Consider the following 18,467-nt stretch of genomic DNA (forward strand, 5'->3'; position numbering starts at 1 on the left):
AAAGATATTCCCACCCCACCCCCACACGCATGCCAGATGTTTGGTGGTGTCAACTATAGCAGTGGTTCTCAACCTTCCCAATGTTTTGACTCTTTTAATACAGTTCCTCGAATTTTGGTGACTCCCCAAACATAAAATTATTTCATTGCTACTTCGTAACTGTAATTTTGCTACTGTTATGAATCATAATGTGAATGGATATTTGATATGCGTGCAACTCCTGTGAAAGGCAGCTGAATCCCCCCCCCCACACACACACACACACAGGGGTTGAGACCCACCAGTTGAGAACTATGGACCTAGACCAATGACATCATCCAGGTTTTGGGTTCTTGGCAAGGGTCACAAATATTGTTCACATTGAGTTTCCTGCAAAGGCTCTAAAGACAGGAAACCAGCCCTGTGCCTTAGTCCCTTGCCTGATCTGAGCCATCCTGTCGGGGCAAAACAAAGACTTTTTGTGTTTTTTTTCCTTAAACACACACACAATTTACCCACAGTTTTAATGAGCACCTTAATTACAAGCTAAAGAATTAGCTATATTTACAGATGACCTCATGCTTGCTGTAATTAGCAATGTGAAAGAGCTGGCACATCCCCATGCTGGTTCCTGCTCCCCCACCCCGCTCCCACCCCCACCCCAGTTCAGGTTCATTAGGAAGTTTGACCTCCCAAGCCAAGTCGCTCTGGTCCAGAGAGCCCCCCACAGAGAGGACTGGCCCTCCCTCTCCTTAGTCCAAAATGGATAGGACTTCAGGAGGGTATGACTTGCCTGGGATAATGATGCCGGAGAGGTGACAGATTTCTGAGGGGCCCCACTGTAAATGTTGACAAGTTTTAATTAACACTGAAGATAATTTAACCCTGGCACAGGAAAGGGTACGAAAGCACTCATCTCAGAGGCAAGCGCTGAGATGGTGCCCATGCTTCCCCCACTGCACTAAGTTTGTGCTTAGTGCTCTCCTCATGTGGAAGCCCCACACTGAAGGTGCTGCTGACTCAGGCTGTTACTTTCCATACACTTTTTTTGTGCAAGAGGAGTGTCAATGGCCTGATTTGGAAAGTTCGAGCAGGGTGGCCCTCCTTCAGGGTCCAGCCTGCTGCCAACAATAGGAGGTCCTGAGAGTGCCTGTGCCTGTACAGCCACCCCCACCCCCCACCCCCCACCCCCAGCCCCCAGTCAGTTGTCACTCTGCTGTAACATTTTCCAAATTTGCTGTGGGCCTGCGCCCTGTTAGGGGAGAGGCTGGGAGGCGGACATTCTCCTCATTCTTTTCCCTTATTAGGTTGTGGATTTGATTGCTTTGGGGGGGATAGGGGCTAAGTTGAGGAATGGCATCAGGAAGTGACCCCAGGAAGGGGGGGCTGGGAAGGAGGGAGGGAGATGAGCAGCAGGCATGAGCTTTTTATTTGGGGGGGGGGGTGGCAGCTCTGCTAAGCCCTCTAGAGCCCCTTGCTCTGGGTTGACATCTGAGCATAGGCTCCAAGTGAACCTTGTGGCCCTGTGTGGCAGCCCTTCTGGGCAGTTACTAAGGGTCATCAGTGGGAAACTTTCCTGTTTCTACACCCCTTAGAAGAAATGGCTGCGGACTGCAAGTGATCGAGGGGGAGGTGTGCTTCTAACATGAGGTCATAGGAGGGTTTTTTTCCCCTGCTTTTGCTTTGAAGAAAGGGGACTGGAGGAAAACCTGGGGAAAAGACTCGGTTGACAGCAAACTTGGCAAGCTATTGCACTGGTCATGGAGAAATCTTGCTGATATTGTCTGCAGCTCATCCAGACACAAAACTGTTCAGGGCTCAACTCTGAAACAAGCAACCACCTTCCAGATAATGAGGCCCAGATGGAGAGGGCTAGGCCGTGCCACTTGCAGCCCAATGTGTGTTACCACTTGATGGAGGAGGGTGCTCATTTGAAGTCACAGCATGGTTTAGGCTCTAGAGTTCCCTGGGAGAGAACTAGAGGAAAGGGGTGGTGCTGGGATTTCTACTGTGCTGCCATTTCAACAGCACTCTCCACCTCCTTGAAGAGGAGGCTAAAACAACAAGCACTGCCTGGATGGAGGATGGAGCGCTCTCAGCCTGCTTCTAGATCACTATTTGTCCTGGTTAATACTCAGAATCATTTCTGAAGGAAAGGGATGCAGTTTCCAACACAACACTGAAACTTAACCCCTAGTCCCTGCCCAAGGGCAAATAGCAGAAAAGTAGCAGGAGTGGGTGTGGAGTCCAGTTCCATTTTTTCCCTAGAACAGCTTGATGCTTCCCCTCCCACCACATATCTCACTGTCTCCTACTTGATGCAAGGATAAAGTGTGGACTGGGATATCACAAGTGCCTACCCACAGGTATTCACGCCTCCTAGAGTGCAAACGCTGAGGTGAGGTACCATCTGGGCTGCTTGTGTCTAGTGAGGAACAGAGAGTGATCAACCAACCAACCCGCTTGCCCAGCAAGCATCCCCACAGAAGCCTGGGTCCATTCAATAAACATCTTCTTGGGTGCATGTGTGTACGTGTGTGTATGTGTGTGTGTGTGTGTGTGTGCGAGCATACATATATACATATATATACACACACACACACACACACACACACACACACACATACATACATATTCACTATATAACACAGGCTAGCACTGAACTCTGGAAATCCCTGCCTCTGCCTCACAAGTGCTGGGATTACAGGCATATGCCACCATTCCTGGTTCATGCAAAAGTATTTTGCAATTTATGTCCCAGGCACTTCTTTTCAAAATGGAGGGTTAAACAATATATTCTCCAACTATAAGCATGACTCTCAAGTCCTCCCTTGATAGAACAGTGATCTCCCTAACTTCTTGCCGTTTATGAAAGGGAGAAGGGGTACCTCATAAAGGCCATCAGGCAGCTTTGACCTGAGTTTCTCCACCCTCTGGACCTAATGGCACCAGGCTACAGACTATGTCAAAGCAGGTAGCGCAGGGCCACCTTCCCCACCCCTGCTGGATCACCCCACAGCAAACTCTTGATCCCAGGTAGAGGAAGAGGAGGATAGGAGCACTGCGGGCAACTGTAGCCCTCCCTTCCTGCTGGAGTGGAGCTGAGGTATGCGCTTCATGCATCACCTGCAAAGGGGAAGACGCCACTTGGACAAAGACACAGCTAGTGACGCTAGGCATATCTCACAGAGGCCACAACACTGACCAAAGACGTCAGCTTATGAAGCTCACCAAGGGCACTGCAGCTTCTGGGTCACACAGGCGGCCATGAGCATCTGAATAAAGAAGGTATTTAAAAACCAAGCAAACAAACAAACAAACACCTCAGTCAAGTATTTCCTGGGATTCCATAAGCCAACTCTATTACTGGCAGCTGAAAGTTTAGCTTGGCAGTAAAAATAACTCTTAGGATAGAGTACTTCTGGGCACTGCAGGGGCAATCTATCACCTATAGAATGCTCCACAGGCCAGCCTGCCAGAATCAAGCCTCACTCATCTTTGAGAGCAGCAAGAGTTATGTGGCTATCTGCACCAAGAGGCAGTGTGCAGCCTTGCACAGGATGTGGAGACAGTACTGGACATACAAAAGAGGTGTTCCAGGCTGGCGAGATGGCTCAGCTCTTCCGAAGATCCTGAGTTCAATTCCCAGCAACCACATGGTGGCTCACAACCACTCCTAATGAGATCTGACGCCCTCTTCTGGTGTGTCTGAAGACAGCTACATTGTACTTATTTATAATAAATAAATCTTTGGGCCACAGGGAGCAGGGACTGAGGGAGCAGAGCGAGGCCGAACCCTATAAAGGATGACTACTACAAGCCTGAAACCAGCCCCAGCTACAGAGTTAGTTCTAGAATATGGTTAGGTTAGCTGTCTAAAAATCAAAGGCAACTGGAACAGATCCCTACCTGGTTTGGCCACTTACAAGATTCTACCTGTAAAAAATAAGAGGACCCCACATGGACTTCAGAGGCTAGGGTCCTGTTACTCAAAAGGTTCCAAACACAGCTGAGCTAAAGCAAGCACCCACCTCTAACACCTAGAGATCCCACATAGACAATAGTCATCAGGGGAAGCACCATTTGAAAGCAGCAGCTATGCACGTAGGACCCTCCTCCAACTTTGCCCCAAAAAACTTGCCCAAAGCTGTGGAGCACAGCCCCCATCCCCACACTCACCTCCTTTATGAAAACTTCCATGGCTGACCCCACCTGTCCTTTGTCACCCCTTTCCTCTCCCAAGACAGCTAGAGTACTGCGGACTTGCCGGAGTGCAGTTTAGTGGCCTTCTGAGGTCTCATGTAGCTTTACTTGCTACCCAGATACGCTGTGAGCTCCTCGAGAGCATGGGTCGGGTCTCCGGTTTCTCTCATACCCCAAAGGCTCTGCATGGAGCTCCACTCAGTAGAGAGGCCCTGCCAGGGCTGGTGTTCGGCCCTGGCGGTCATGTTTCTACCTAAGTAGTAGACTCCAGGGCCCATGGAGCCCCAACTCAAGTTACACAAGAAGCTGGTTGGCTATAAAACGCAAACCTACTCTGTAGCCAGTGGCCCCTCATTTTGCTACCTAAGTGACCACTTTCAAGAATCCTTTCTCCACTTTACAGTTTAATGGAAACACAGTACCCTCCCCCCTGAAAGACTTTTCTATCTACAGCAGTAACCTGGAGCAGGCTCAGCTGAACATAAATGTATAATAAACCACCCACCATTGAAACTAGCTTCAGCCTGCATGAGGGGGAACAAACAATGGACTCTGACACATTTGCCTTTCGCTGTACCCTTTCTAAAGTCCACTGAGTCAGTTTTATCAAGAGGAAGTTTAGTTTCATACTAGAAGGGATGAAGATACACATACACACACACACACACACACACACACACACACACACACACACACACTCTCTCTCTCTCTCTCTGCTACCCTGCCACCATACAGCTACTGAAAGATTTAATTAGTCACATGGGTACTCTGCCAACAGCAAACACCGACCGCATCATCTTCTTTTTGACTGAAGCAGCCAGCTGCCTGGGCCACTAAGACAGAGAACTGACTCCATTGCTCCTTTAGCTTCTGCTGACAGGGAGATGTTTGCTACAGGATCTCTGGAGAGCAGGACAAAGCCAAACCCACGCTCACAGAGTATACACCAACTTACCTTCTCCCTCTGATACAGTGTGCACAAAAGCAAGAGTGTTCACCAAGAGCCCCAAGCTCTCTCTCTGCTCCTCCCTCCAGGGAGTAAAAGCCACACAACTCGTCTGACAAGCTGAGTCTTCAAACAGCCATGGCTCCAGTGAGACTACATTGTCCTGCACTGGCTTCCAACAGGATACAAAAAGCAGAGATGCTGAGATGTAATCACCTAAAAGTCTACCTCCTCCTTTGAACTAGAGTAGCCCTGGATGCACCTGACCAGAGGAAACAGGAAGAGATAAAGAGTGGGTAGGAGAGGGGTTTACAGAGGAGAGGGCCTGGAAGAGCTGGACTTGTAAGATGGGTAAATCAGGGTGATTGTTAATGACCTGGACCCCAGAACCCTCAGGGTGGGGAGCTAGGTCGAGAACAGCCAGGGCTACACTATACAGAGAAACCCTGTTTTGAAAAAAAATCAAACAAAAAATAATCAGACTTCTGACAGGGTATAGTGACATATGCCTGATTCCTAGCAGTTGAGAGGTGAACGTAAGAGTGAATGACACAGTCGGGCGTGGTGGAGCATGCCTTTAATCCCAGTACTTTGGAGGCAGAGGCAGGTGGATTTCTGAGTTCAAGGCCAGCCTGGTCTACAGAATGAGTTCCAGGACAGCCAGGGCTATACAGAGAAACCCTGTCTCAAAAAACAAAGCAAAACAAAACACACAAAAAAACAAAGAGTGAATGACACAGTGAGACCCTGTCTCAAAAGCCAACAGTAGGAACAACAACATACAGGCTTCAGGCTTAAAAGGGACATTGAACACTTTAAGGCGGAAAAGACACTTTGTGGAGTCTCAACAGGTATAAACGGTCTCTTGATGAGACCTGGGATGGGAAGGGTGTTGGACCTGACCATGTGATAAAAGTTCGGTGCAGTCATACCACAAAGCATGAGCATGCAGTGCTGTAAAACTCCAGACTCCAAAGTCACCCAAGCTTTAATCAGACACATGTGCCTACTGCATTGACAATCACAGAGATAATTGAAGCCTTTGTCTGCTTTACTGTAGTGCAGTTTGGGGGTTCCCACTTTAGAAGTCAGTTCTGGTTTGACTTGTCCAAGGAGCCCAGGAGGAAAAGGCTGCAATGTCCAGGTTCCTCACCACGTTATCAGCACTTCAGGAGACAAAGCTCTGAGATCCCTGTGCCAAGTGGACTCTGACACCTTCCCCACTGTAAGGAACAGCTAAGCCACCACTGGAGGAAAGCTTCAACCTTCCCTCCAGCTCCAGAGCTATTCCCAATCTTCAGGCTATGGCAGAGCTTAGGAACAAGAAAGAGTATAAACCAGAGAGCCATACCTTTGCTCCATTCTGGCCTGTATCAGTTTACCTCATGGCTACATTGATTATTTGAGCTAAACACAATCATTTTCATTTCCTTTTTTGAGACAGTCTGTCTCTCTTGCTCACTTGAACTTATGATCCTTCTGTCTCAAACTCCTTGATTAAAGATGGGTGTTATTCAACCCAGTCCCTGGTTCCATTGCTGCGCATGTACTATAAGGATAAAGTCTACTTCAGAGGATTATGTGCTGACAGTCCACAATATACCAGAGTAAATTGCTAGCTGACATTAGTTTATAGCACAGAACCCAACCTGAAGCTATCTGGTTTACTATGTGTGTCCACACTGACCTTTGCAGGCACATGTAGAGGCCAGAGGCTGACACTGTCATGTCTTCCTCTATTGCTTCTCTGCCTGTTTTCCTGAAGAGTATGTATGTGAACCTCATGCATCTGAGTGCCCAGAAGAGGCCAGAGAGGGTATTGAATTTCATGGAACTGGAGTTATAGGCCATTTTGAACTGCTTAGTAACACTGGGAATCAAACCCTAGTCCTTACAAGAGTACAGGCTCTTAACCAAGGTTATGTCTCTAGCCTTATTTTTGAGACAGGCTCTCTCGCTTAAGTTGGAAGTCGCTGCTCTGACGACACTGGCTGGCCAGCAAACCCTCCAAATCTGCCTGTCTTCCTGCACATATGTACCTTGTAGTTCCAGACATGTGTTGCCATGGCTGGCTTTTACATGTGCTAGGAACCCTCGATCAGGTCCTCATACCTGGCAGCAAGCACTTTGCTCACTGAACCACATCGCCAGGCCCCTAGCTTCCTCATGTACATGTGTGGTATCACTGTCCCCACCAACCTCCAAGGCAACTGAGAACATATAGAATGAGATGGAAGAAGGTCTGCATCTTTATAGTCCTCCAACTTCCTTAGTCTGGTGGTCACACACCAATCCCAAAACAGTCCCCAGAGGCCCTGAACTCTTGACAAAACTGAACCCACTAGAGCCTGAACTGCCACTCCTCAGAAATCTCATTTTCCAACTACGCTTGGAATGTTTGATAGGAACAGAAATTTATTTTTAGGCAAGAAAAGTTGTCTCCTAAGCTAACCCTACAGTCTTAGTGCTAGCAGGCCGTATTTGGCAAGGGTTGCCTTGGGCTTGTTTATCAAAAGGCCCAGAATTTTCTTAAGTCTACAGTAGCTGCTCAGGGAATACAGTGGCCTGTGGGTTTCTATCCCACTGAGTCTTGGGGTCCTCCTGTGTTGCAGTAGAATCCAACTGAACATTCCACATCTTCCCCAGTTTGGGGCCGAGATTCGTTAACCAAGCACCAGAAAGTGCTCAGAGTTCTCAGTGTGCTGAGTTTTCCTCCCTCTGTTGACCCCATCACTGGGTTATAAAAGCTGGGCATGATGAGACAGAAGGATGACAAGTTTTAGAGGCCAGGCTTGACTATGTGGTAACTGGCCAGTCAGGGTTTTGTACTAGCCTCTTCCTCAAAGTGAGGAGAGGTTGGCATGCTAGGGATGTGGCACAGGGGCAGTCTGCAGAACAACCAAAGGCCCTGGACCTAATTTCTAATATCAAAAAAAAAAAAAAAAAAAAGTTTGAAGAAGTGGCCAAGGCAGGTGAGTGTGCATGCTGGGGGTTGGGTATGTGCTCACACACCTTTAATCCCAAACACTTGGAAAGTGTGGCCACAGACAGATCTGAGCTCTGCGTCAGCCTGATCCACATAATGAGTTCCAAGTTAGTTAGTACTACACAGTGACACCCTGTCTAAAAAGGGGGATGGGGAGGTGACTAAGAAGTCCCTCCCCTCACTGGTGTGTCTATTTCCTGACCACCCCACCAAGAACCATAGGAATGGGTGACTAAAGCCAACATCTCTGAAAAAGCCATCTTGATACAGGCCGTTCTGTTTTACAGAAAGTCAAATCTACCACAGTCTTGGCAGCATAGCTCAAATGATCCAAAAAAAAAGAAAAAAAGTAACTGCCTCACAGCCCCAGCGATGTTTACCGTCTGGATACCTTCCAGGACTTGACAATCTGAATCATGACTGGTTCACAGACAGCCTGCAAGAAGGGCCAATTCATCAGACTGCCCTTGGACCAGCCTGGCAAGTCACTGCTTCCAGACATTTTGAATTTTGAAACTGGGTTTACTTCATAGGCCCAAACTAGAAGATTATGTTAAGTCTTAAAGTTAAAAAAAGAAAGGACAAAAAGAACAAAGAAACCCCAGCCTTTCCCAAAGCAAGCCATGTCGGCACCAGCCAGGGCCACGCTTCTCACAAGGATTTTAGTTTCATCAGGAATTTAATGAGCCATGTGTCTTAAAGGAAAGGTCGGGGGTGTTCTCAGAGCTGGAAAGATGTGGATTTTTTTTTAAGTTTTTTTTTTTTTTTTTTTAATAGTGCTCTTTATTTGCTCTTGGGGTTTGATGAGAACTTTAGAATTTTTAATTTGTGTTTGTAAAAAACAGGCAAAAGATGAAGACACACATGGAGGGGGGGATGTTTAGTAGCTCAGGGGTAAAGCTGTTCCCTAACACATGTGAGGTCCTGGGTTCGACCCCCAGCACTGAGACAACAAAAGGCCACATAGCTGAAATTCCAACTCTAAAAGCCTAGAGAAAAAGACCCTAGAGTGGCTACAAAGGCACCAGCTGCTGTGCATATCCCTTATCAATAAAGTAGGTTGGCCCAACTTCTCTTCTTGTCAGGGAACACAGCCACTCATACCCTTCTGGGCATGGCCACTGTGCAAGACATGTGGGCATTTTTCTGAGACCACCTGGCAGCATCTTTTCTGCCCAGGGGCCCCCGGATTGGGTGCAGCACTCCCCTAAATAGTAAGCAGACTGGGTTTCCATGGTGAGAGCAATTAAATACCTTCTATTCACGCCAGAGTTAGTCAGACAAGAGTGCTAATGTGCTAATCTAATCTACACACACACACACACACACACACACACACACACACACAGAGAGAGAGAGAGACAGACAGACAGACAGAGGCAGAGAGACAGAGCACCAGTGCCCTGACGATGCAGACTGAAGCCAGTTTCCAGAACTGCCTTTGTTTGGCCTTTATTGGTCAAAGGCCTGTCATTCCCATACCTGAACAGAAGACCCACAACTCCTCTTCCTGCCTGAGATACTCCCTCAAGCAACCCTGTCATGTCATCCTTTTGTCCTTCCCCACCCACTGGATGCTGAATCATTTGCAAGCTTCCTTCCACAAGGCAGTTTAACCTCAAATTGGCTTCCTCTACTATGGTGGGGAGTCAGGGACATAGCATTTCACTTGTTGCTGTCCCTCACTCTGGAGTGCCCTTAGAGACATTCTTAAAACTGCACTTAAAACTAGAGATGGCTCAGCGTTTAAGAGCACTGACTGCTCTTCCAAAAGATCTGAGTTCAATTCCTAGCAACCACATAGTGGCTCACAACCATCTGTAACGGGATCTGATGCCCTCTTCTGGTGTATCTAAAGACAGCTATAGTGTACTCACATATAGAGAAACTCTGCCCTGTGTATGTGGGGCTTGGGAGAAGAGGTAAAACGGGCTGCTTACACTCCATCCACCATCAGAAAACCCACTGGAAAGCAGTGACAGACATCACTCAGCCCCACACCTTTGAGGGAAATTTTGAAAAAGGATAAAACAAACCACAATGTCGCCTTTCTTTCTGTCTGCGGCAGACACAAATGCTATTGTGCTACTGGTATTCCAGCACCCCATTCAGTCATTGCGACACCATCACAAGGATATTTCCCAAGATGACTGCACAATGTTCCTCAGGGCAGTAACAGCCACTTCCAACTACTACTTCCCTATGTCCATGGTTCCACTACAAGACAAAGAATCTGTTCTGCTCCGATATTTAGAAGAAAAACATTTTGGTAAGTCAGTCCTAACTCCACAGGAGAGCACCAGTTTTCCTTTTAGACAGGAAAGCCTGATGCTTTATTCATGGCAGTGCCCACCCAGGCTTCCAGCATGTAAGTCTAAGAAAACTGAGCCTTGGAGAGAATCTATGTGTCGAGCAAGTGACAGTGCACACTTTTATATTTACAATATAGTCTGGAGTGGTACTGTGGACCTGTGATCCTAGCACTCAGAAAGCAAATGCAGGAGTTTGAAGCCCTCCTGGTTTAAATCAGAGCCTATCCCAAAAAAGAGAAACAGAAAACAAAAATGGGAGGGGGGCTGAGCAAGGATGAATCAAGTATCATCCAATCCTGAGCAAATCTCGTGGGACATTCAAGGGACTGAGTACCCCTGGGTGAGTCACTGCTCTGCTCACTTCCGGACATGTTCCTAGGGTCAGATGAGTGTGGCAGGCACTAGGGATGTTCCTCCACAGACCCTCTGTAGAGCCACAAAGCAATTTGTCCCTTCAAGTCAGTCACCAGTTAACCTGGTGATTTCAGAAGTCAGAAGTCTCTTGTCACATGGGTCTTCAATCTGGTGGCAGCATGCACCACCCCTCTGAACAAAGGAAGCTGGCCTTAGGCCAGCACCTTTGGCAGGAATAGGACCCCACTGGAACTTAACATTCTTTCGTCCTCCATGAATTTATTTTTACAGTTTCCTTTTATGTATAGCCAGGGAAACCAAATCTGTCAAGCACCATACAGATCTCCCCTTTTTTAAAAAAGGCTTTTAGTGTCAGGCATGGTGGTGCACACCTTTAATCCCAGGACTCAGGAGGCAGAGGCAGGTGGATCTCTGTGAATTCCTGCCCATCTGGGGCTGCGTAGTTAGACCCTGTCTCAAAAAAATTAGAAGTGTTCTGTGTAGCCCAGGCTGGCTTAAGCTCAGCAGCCGCTGAGGATGATTTCCACCTTTCTCCCTCCGCCTCCCAAGTACTGGGACCGCAGGCCTGCAGTTTTCAGTTTGTTTTTAAAACCTAAAAAACTTCAAGTCGACTTAAAGATATTTATTAAGTACATAAGGTAAACATGAGTATGAAAGAGTTTAGGAGACTGAGTAAATGCAGAGCCTATCTGGGTCAGTTTCTTCATACACACATGCATGTTACCTAACCATTGGTTGGGGGTAGGCGGTTGGGAGAGGTCATTGCAAGAATAAAGGAGCAAGTACAACGGGCAAACACCAAGCCCCAGTAAGATCAGCCCACAGCTTTTCGGGTAACATTTCAATACATCATAGCTAAGAAAATGGCTACTAGCCTCCCCAGTAACTGTGGCTCAAAGTAGCTCCTGAGGACTTTCTGTGGGCAATCTGCTATGTACAAGAGAGAAGGATGTGGGGAGGAAAAAACCACGACCAAAAGAAGCATAGCATCAAGATAAATGTTTCAGAGACTTTATAGTCCAGGCAGACTGCTCCTGGACTAAAATCCCCAAGCACTCAGGTTTGTTCATCTATACAGAAATGCTGCTTTCTGCCAGACGGCCCATCCCTGTCAGATGGTTTGGGCCACCTCATCTTTAAAAAGAGGCTACAACTGAAAATAGTTGTTTCTCTTTAATTCAATGACATTAGACTCCAGGTATCTGGGCAACAGACTAAAATGTTACTCATGAATCTTCTTCAGGTGTTAAGAACTGTTCTGTCACTTTCAGATACTCTGTAACAAATGCCGACACCTACATTGCAACATTGTAACCACGCTTCCTTGTAACTGGTCTTTGATGTTTTAACCTAACTAAAAGGACTCTAATCTTGAGCTCTCAAACTACCCAGTATAAAGGCTTCTTTCACTGGTCCAGGAAAGATGTTTTTTGTATCTGCTTTCATCTCCCCTTTAATAGGTCAGAGTCTCAGTTACCTTGGCCACTGAACTGCCAACTTGCTATATCACTAGCCTCTTATTTCCATGAGAAAAGGAGAGAGAAAAAGTGTTAACAAAGTAACACGAGTGTTTTTGTTATTCTGTAAAACTAAACACATAAATAAAGGCAACAGAAGGAAACTGAAGGAAGGGAGCTGAATGCTGAGAACAGAGACATAAAGAGCAAAGGAAATAAGGATAAGCAGGTGAACACTCAGCAAGAACATGCGAGCAGGGCTGAGAGATCAGCATCTTGATATTTGGGCTATTCAGAAAACCTGAGTGAAGACTACAGCAAACAGCTGTTGGCTCATTTTCTCCCCCTCAAGATACCAGCAAGGCAATTAAAAAAGAAAGAAAGAAAGAAAGAAAGAAAGAAAGAAAGAAAGAAAGAAAGAAAGAAAGAAAGAAAGAAAGAAAGAAAGAAGGGAAAGAAAAGAAAAAAGAAAGAAAAGATCTGGTCAAAGGCTTGTGCTACGTCCAGCACACTATAAATCAGTATGGCAAAAGCCTAGAGTGTTCATCTCAACAGCCTCAAATTCCTTGGGCATTCCCAAATTGAAGCTTTTTTGGCTCCCTCCTCCTAGCTGTCATCTACTAGACAGCACTGCCAGATAACCTGTACTACGCACTCACTCAACTCTGGAAAGGCTGCTGCTGTCTGGCCCAAGTCAGCCATAAGCCAAGTGCATGCTGAAATGGCAGAACTCTCCTTACCTGCCTGTTAGGGTTAGACTAGGAATTCAAGACTAGGCCCGCGGGCGGGATAATGAAGTGAATATGCTAAGTGTCAGGATACATTTTAATTGACCTCCCTGCTAGTTTCTCTCTTGGATAGGAAGACAGTATCACACCCTCACTTCCTGGTGGGCTTTTTGTTGCTGTCTTTTATTTAAGAGAGGGTTTTACTAAACAACCTTAATAGGCCTTCAACACTATGTAAAAACCCTAACTAGCCCTTGAACTTGAGGATTTATAATCCTCCTGACTCTGTCTCTAGTGAGCTGATATTACAAATGTGTGCCACCATGCTTAGCTAGAGTCTTACTAAGTAACCTAGGCTGGCCTCTAATTCTCAGTGATCCTCCTGACTCAGAATACCAAATGCTGGAATTACAAGCCAAATCCTGGGTCATCCATTTTTTTGTTTTTTGTTTTTTTCCCACTAACACTTTCACCCAACTTTCCCCACAAGGCCAAGCAATTGGCTGCCATTAAATGAAAACTTTTAGCATGACTTTCATTCAACTAGAGGATGAGTCAGTTCCTGCCGCCCAAGAAATCACCCAGTTGGTTTCAGAAGCTGGAACCAAAGAGGGCGTTTTAAAAGGTAAAAGGCAACCCTCCGCCCCCAACACACACCCGGGACTGCCCAGGATTAGGTGAAGTGGTAGATGCCACTCCAGGGCCACAGCCAGATCACAGCTCTCACGTGTGAAGAGACCTTATCCTCCCGGCAACTTGTCACTTCTTTTTCTTGCTTTTTGAAATAAAGGTCTCCCCATATTTGCTCATGCTGGCAGGCCCCTGAACTTGAGATTTGCCTGACTCAAGATCTTGAGTCCTGGTCTTCCAGGAGAACACCACACATTTTCCAGGAGGGTGGGTGGAACAGGATACTGGCAGCTGAGGTGTTTCCTCCTCTCTTCTCCCAAGAGAGCACACACACAGTATATACTCACCCAGCTCATATACTTATCTTGTTTCCAGAGGACAACCCAGTTTGGCTACTTTTTTTTTTTTTTGTAAGTATGTTATTTAATTTTGAAAGCTGCTAAGGAGCTGTTAGTCTTAGCCAGCTCCTTAGAGGGGAGCAATTAAGAGTAATGGAGCAAAATACCAGATGGCTACTTTGGGGCCTTCATCATCAGTCCAAAAGAAAAATGGGGGTGGAGGAGGGGAAGAAAAAAAAAAAGAAAAAGAAAAATAGGGGTGGGGGGAGGAATGGCTTACAGAAAATCAAAACACTATCAGAGCTTTCAAATAATTAACTCACATTTAATACTGCCTGAGCCAAAGGTCAGGGTCTAAACTCAGGTCTGCAAACAATGGCGTGCCAATGAACACTCAAGCTCAGAACAAGGCATTTCCTCTTGCTGTGGGATCTTTGGGGGTAACTCTCACCCTTCCACAAGAGATGTTACAGAAGTCACTTTAGGAAAGTGCTCTTCAGTCACACGATCCTAAGGGTTAGGTCTGACTGACTAGCACTTGGATGGGACAAACTAGAGAAGGGAACTAGGACTCTTAATTGCTCAAGAATTTGTTCACAGGCCTGTAGTTCCATGCTACTCGGGGAGGCTAAAGCACGTGGATCACCTGAGCCCAGGACTCTGGAAAACCTGAACATAAACCCAGACTAAAACGACACAACAATAATTTTTGAAAACTAGCTCAGTCCCCTGTCCTCCCACAATGTGCAAGGCTGCCCTGTGAAACACCTGCTGCATAACTTCCTTATGGATAATGTCTTGGGTATGCATAGGGGTGCCTAGAATTTACAGTGAAGGGCTTTCAGGTAAGAGACAGACTCTTGACTTGAGCCAACCCCTGCTTCAGCTGTTCTGGCCACAGAATTTGAGTGTGTGAACAGGTACAGACGAGACTGTCACGCTCCCTGTGGTGGGAGTTATCTATATGCCTTGGAGAGGCAAGAAAGGCCTGTCACTCACATTTACAAAAGTTGCTCTGGAACATGGGATAAGGCCCAGTCATAAAACAAGAAAGAAAAGTCCTAGAGATCCTGTGCTGAGAGATCTTGTAAGAGAGATACAAAGCACTGGCCGGTATATTCCTTTCATAACTCCTAACCCCACGGCACCAGAGATCTTAGCTATGCAGAACAGGGTGGAGAGGTGAAGCAATACTTTTCCCCTAAAGAACAGCTAAGTGTAAATATTTGCTGGAGTAGGTTATAAAGCAAGCATACTAGAGCAGGGCCTTTTCAGAGCCGCTGAAGCAACGTTAGAGAACACTGTGAGCCATCCTGTTCTCAACCTTTCCTGGTTGGGAAGGAAGGGAACCAGGAAGGAGCAGGGGAAAGTGACACAGGCAGCCATGGGGATTCTGGTGAGTCCTGGTTCTGCCTAGGGTCTGAATGCACACCAACCTCACCACCCTAAAGAGAGGGGTAAAAAAAAAGGAGGCACCAGAGGTTGGCATTTGTGAAAGGAGGGTGGCCCCTACTCCAGTTATCTAAGGAAGGGGGGGGGGAGGCAGCACTGCACTGCTCCCTAAACATTAGAAAAGAAAGATCCAAGACATTCTCAAAGCTGATGCTGTGACCTGTTCGTTTCCTTCCAACTTTCCAAGTCTTTTGGCAACTTTCAACCTTTTCCTCTCATGGCCTCAGACAATAAATAATTGTTGAGATCCAGACTAGATCTCCCCTGCCTTCCAAAATGCACTCATTCTCCAGCTACCATTCCTCAGCTATTTTACACACCATCCTTACACCACTGCGGACTTCCACCCCTCTAGTGACTGCAGACAGCATACAAGCTGACAGTCCGACTGAGCCAAGGTCCCACCTCAGGCTTTCCAGGCACTGCAGCTTCTTCCACCATTGACCCTCCAGACTGGGTGACTGGACCCAGCCATATAGCAACTTCCCTGCCCCCCCCGGGGGGGGGCGTCTGGGAAATGTCACCAAACCGGCTCTCTTCCACACCCTCAGGGCCCCGCTCCCAACTCCCAAAGTCCCAACTCCACGCACATCCCGTCTGCAGTCACCAAAAGCACATTTCTGATCGCCCTGAGAGCAAGGGTCTTGTCCTAAAGTCACAGTGCCCATCAGTAAGTTACAAATCTGGAAAGTCTCAACCTCTAGAAAGCATGAAGTAGCTTCTACCTTCAATTTTAATTTCCCACTCTCCTCACACTCTTGCGAACCATCCCCCACATTCTCACCCACTCAACACACCCTTCTTTAGCTCTTCCTGCATACACTCACAACCTCTCTCCCATCACTCGGAGCTTCCCTCTCAACCACCCAACACATCTCCACCCCTGGCCTCCTACTCTGACCTCCACTCCATACTGTGGCTTCCCTTTAGCATCGCCCCCACACTCCTAAATACCATCAGGAAATACTATTTTGTACCCCTTCACCTACCCTCCCCATCAAAAGACACTACTCTCCCAGAACACTCATTTCTTCCTCACTCAATTAACCCCCCCCCTTTCTTCCTCGAGGCCTTTCTAATCAGACTTCCATTTTCCCAAACTAACCCCGTCCCATTAGCCTCCATCCCTGCTCCTACTGTCTTCTACTATTCTCACTCTCGAACTATTTCCCCGTGAGCCTGGAACCTTAACTCTTTCACCACCTCTCCCTCCTTCAAAGCACGCACACTCTTTTGGGTCTCCCCATCAATTCTAATTACGCCCCTATCCTTTTCTTTATACAGCAAGGCACCCTCAATAAATCTCACCCTCCTCACACAAACATCTGTTTTGTTCCTAGGCCTTTAACTTCTGTCCTGAACACCTACCTTCTCAGACCCCTAGTCCCATCAGACCATCTTAACACCTACTCACCACACACCCCAAGCCCATGCAGACCCCCCTCCCTGTCTCAGGATTCCACAATCCTCTCCTTAGTGCCCCCTTTTTACCTTCCCTGATTCTTCATCTCTTCTAGAACCACCCCCCAACACACACACACACACACACACACACACACACACACGAAGGCTTCCCGCAACTCCAAATCTCTTCTTCAGACTCTCTGCACTCCAGACTATCTCCTCCATACTAGGATTCCCAAACCGCCAAACACTATCCAGGCTCACCAAATCCCTTCCTGGACCCCATTGCTTGCCTGGGCCCCATTAATGCTTCCTCTGATCCAACAATCTCGCCTTAAAACCTAGTTCCATTGCAACCTTCCGAATCATCATCTCGTTTGTTCCAGTTCCCTGTGTCTCCTACCTGGCCGCCACTTCCCCCCTCCCCCTCCAGATTCCCAATTGCTTCCTTAAGCTCTGTAATCCCTCTCCCGGACTCCAAACCCGTTCCCGGACCCGCCAATTGTCTCCCAGGACCCTCCTCCAGGCCTCCCCGCCACGCGCAGGACGCCATCCAGCCCGGGTCACGGGCCGCGCACCTTGCGCTGCTGCTTCTCCCAGGCCGGGTCCAACAGCAGGTCCCGGTCCCAGTCATCCTCCTGGGCCATGTAGTCGCCCATGCTTCCGCCGCCACCCGCGCCATTGCCGCCGCCGCTGCTCGGGCCGTACTGGTACGCCTGGTTCGCTGCGTGGTAGTCCACCATTCCGCCGCCTTTCGCTAGCCCGCCAGCCGGTCCGCTACCGCCTCAGCTCCCGCCCCTGTGCCGGAGGCTCCGACTCGGCCGCCGCTTCAGCAGCTTTCAGCCCGCCCAAGACTGACGCCTGCGCAGTTCACTTGCCGCGCCTGCGCACTGCGCTGCCGCCGCCGCCCTCCCGCGCGCGCGCACATGAGGAGGCCCGGGGCGATCGGCGCAGGCGCAGAACGCACCTCCGGCTGCCCGCCCAGCGTGGGAGCCCAGGCGCTTCTAGCGGGAACGCGCGCGTCACCCCGTGTGGGCGGGGCTCAAGTCATGAATGATTCATAAGGCGGGGCTGGTCATCCGGCTTTAACCTGTTTCGGGGTGGAATGTGTTCCCATTCAGCCATTCAGACATAATCAAGATTTATTTGGCTGCCTGCTATGTGTGAGACCGTGTTTTCTGCCTTGGCATTAAAGAAGTCAGGAAAAGTCCCCACCCATTCGAAACTACTGTAAACCTTGCTCGATGGAACGTGGGGTCTCTGTTCTCAGGCCGCAGAGACTGAAAGACAGATAGCATGTTGGAGCTTGGGTTACACAGGAAGACCAGTCTTAAATTAAATAAATAATCGAGCTTAAAACTGGGCATGGTGGGCCGGACAGTGTTGGCGCACGCCTTTAATCCCAGCACTTGGGAGGAGAGGCAGGTGGATTTCTGAGTTCGAGGCCAGCCTGGTCTACAGGGTGAGTTCCAGGACAGCCAGGGCTCCACAGAGAAACCCTGTCTCGAAACAAACAAATAACTGGGCATGCTGACACATACCTTAGATCCCAACTGGAGGTGTGGACAGGAGGATTCAAGGCCAGACTTATGTAGTACACAGCGAGTTTGAATCTAGTGTGGGCTACATGAGGACCCAGTCTTTTTTTTTTTTTTTT

General features: G+C 48.0%; 1 protein-coding gene across 5 annotated transcripts in view; it reads right to left on the minus strand.

Moving 5' to 3' along the window:
• The window catches only part of Actn4 (actinin alpha 4), a 70,300-nt gene extending 52,598 nt beyond the window's left edge, over positions 1–17,702 (minus strand). For 2 of the 5 annotated variants that reach the window (XM_029479202.1, XM_029479200.1), the window contains exon 1: positions 17,389–17,690. In XM_029479202.1, coding sequence (XP_029335062.1) covers positions 17,389–17,553 — 165 coding nt within the window. In that variant the 5' untranslated portion in view covers positions 17,554–17,690. Of the gene's footprint in view, positions 1–17,388 lie in introns of all 5 variants that reach the window. The other 3 variants (XM_029479201.1, XM_029479199.1, XM_021168443.2) reach the window with 2 other exon arrangements.
• Positions 17,703–18,467: the final 765 nt, after the last annotated feature.

Source organism: Mus caroli, chromosome 7, assembly GCF_900094665.2.
Source record: "Mus caroli chromosome 7, CAROLI_EIJ_v1.1, whole genome shotgun sequence".
Lineage (NCBI taxonomy): Eukaryota > Metazoa > Chordata > Mammalia > Rodentia > Muridae > Mus > Mus caroli.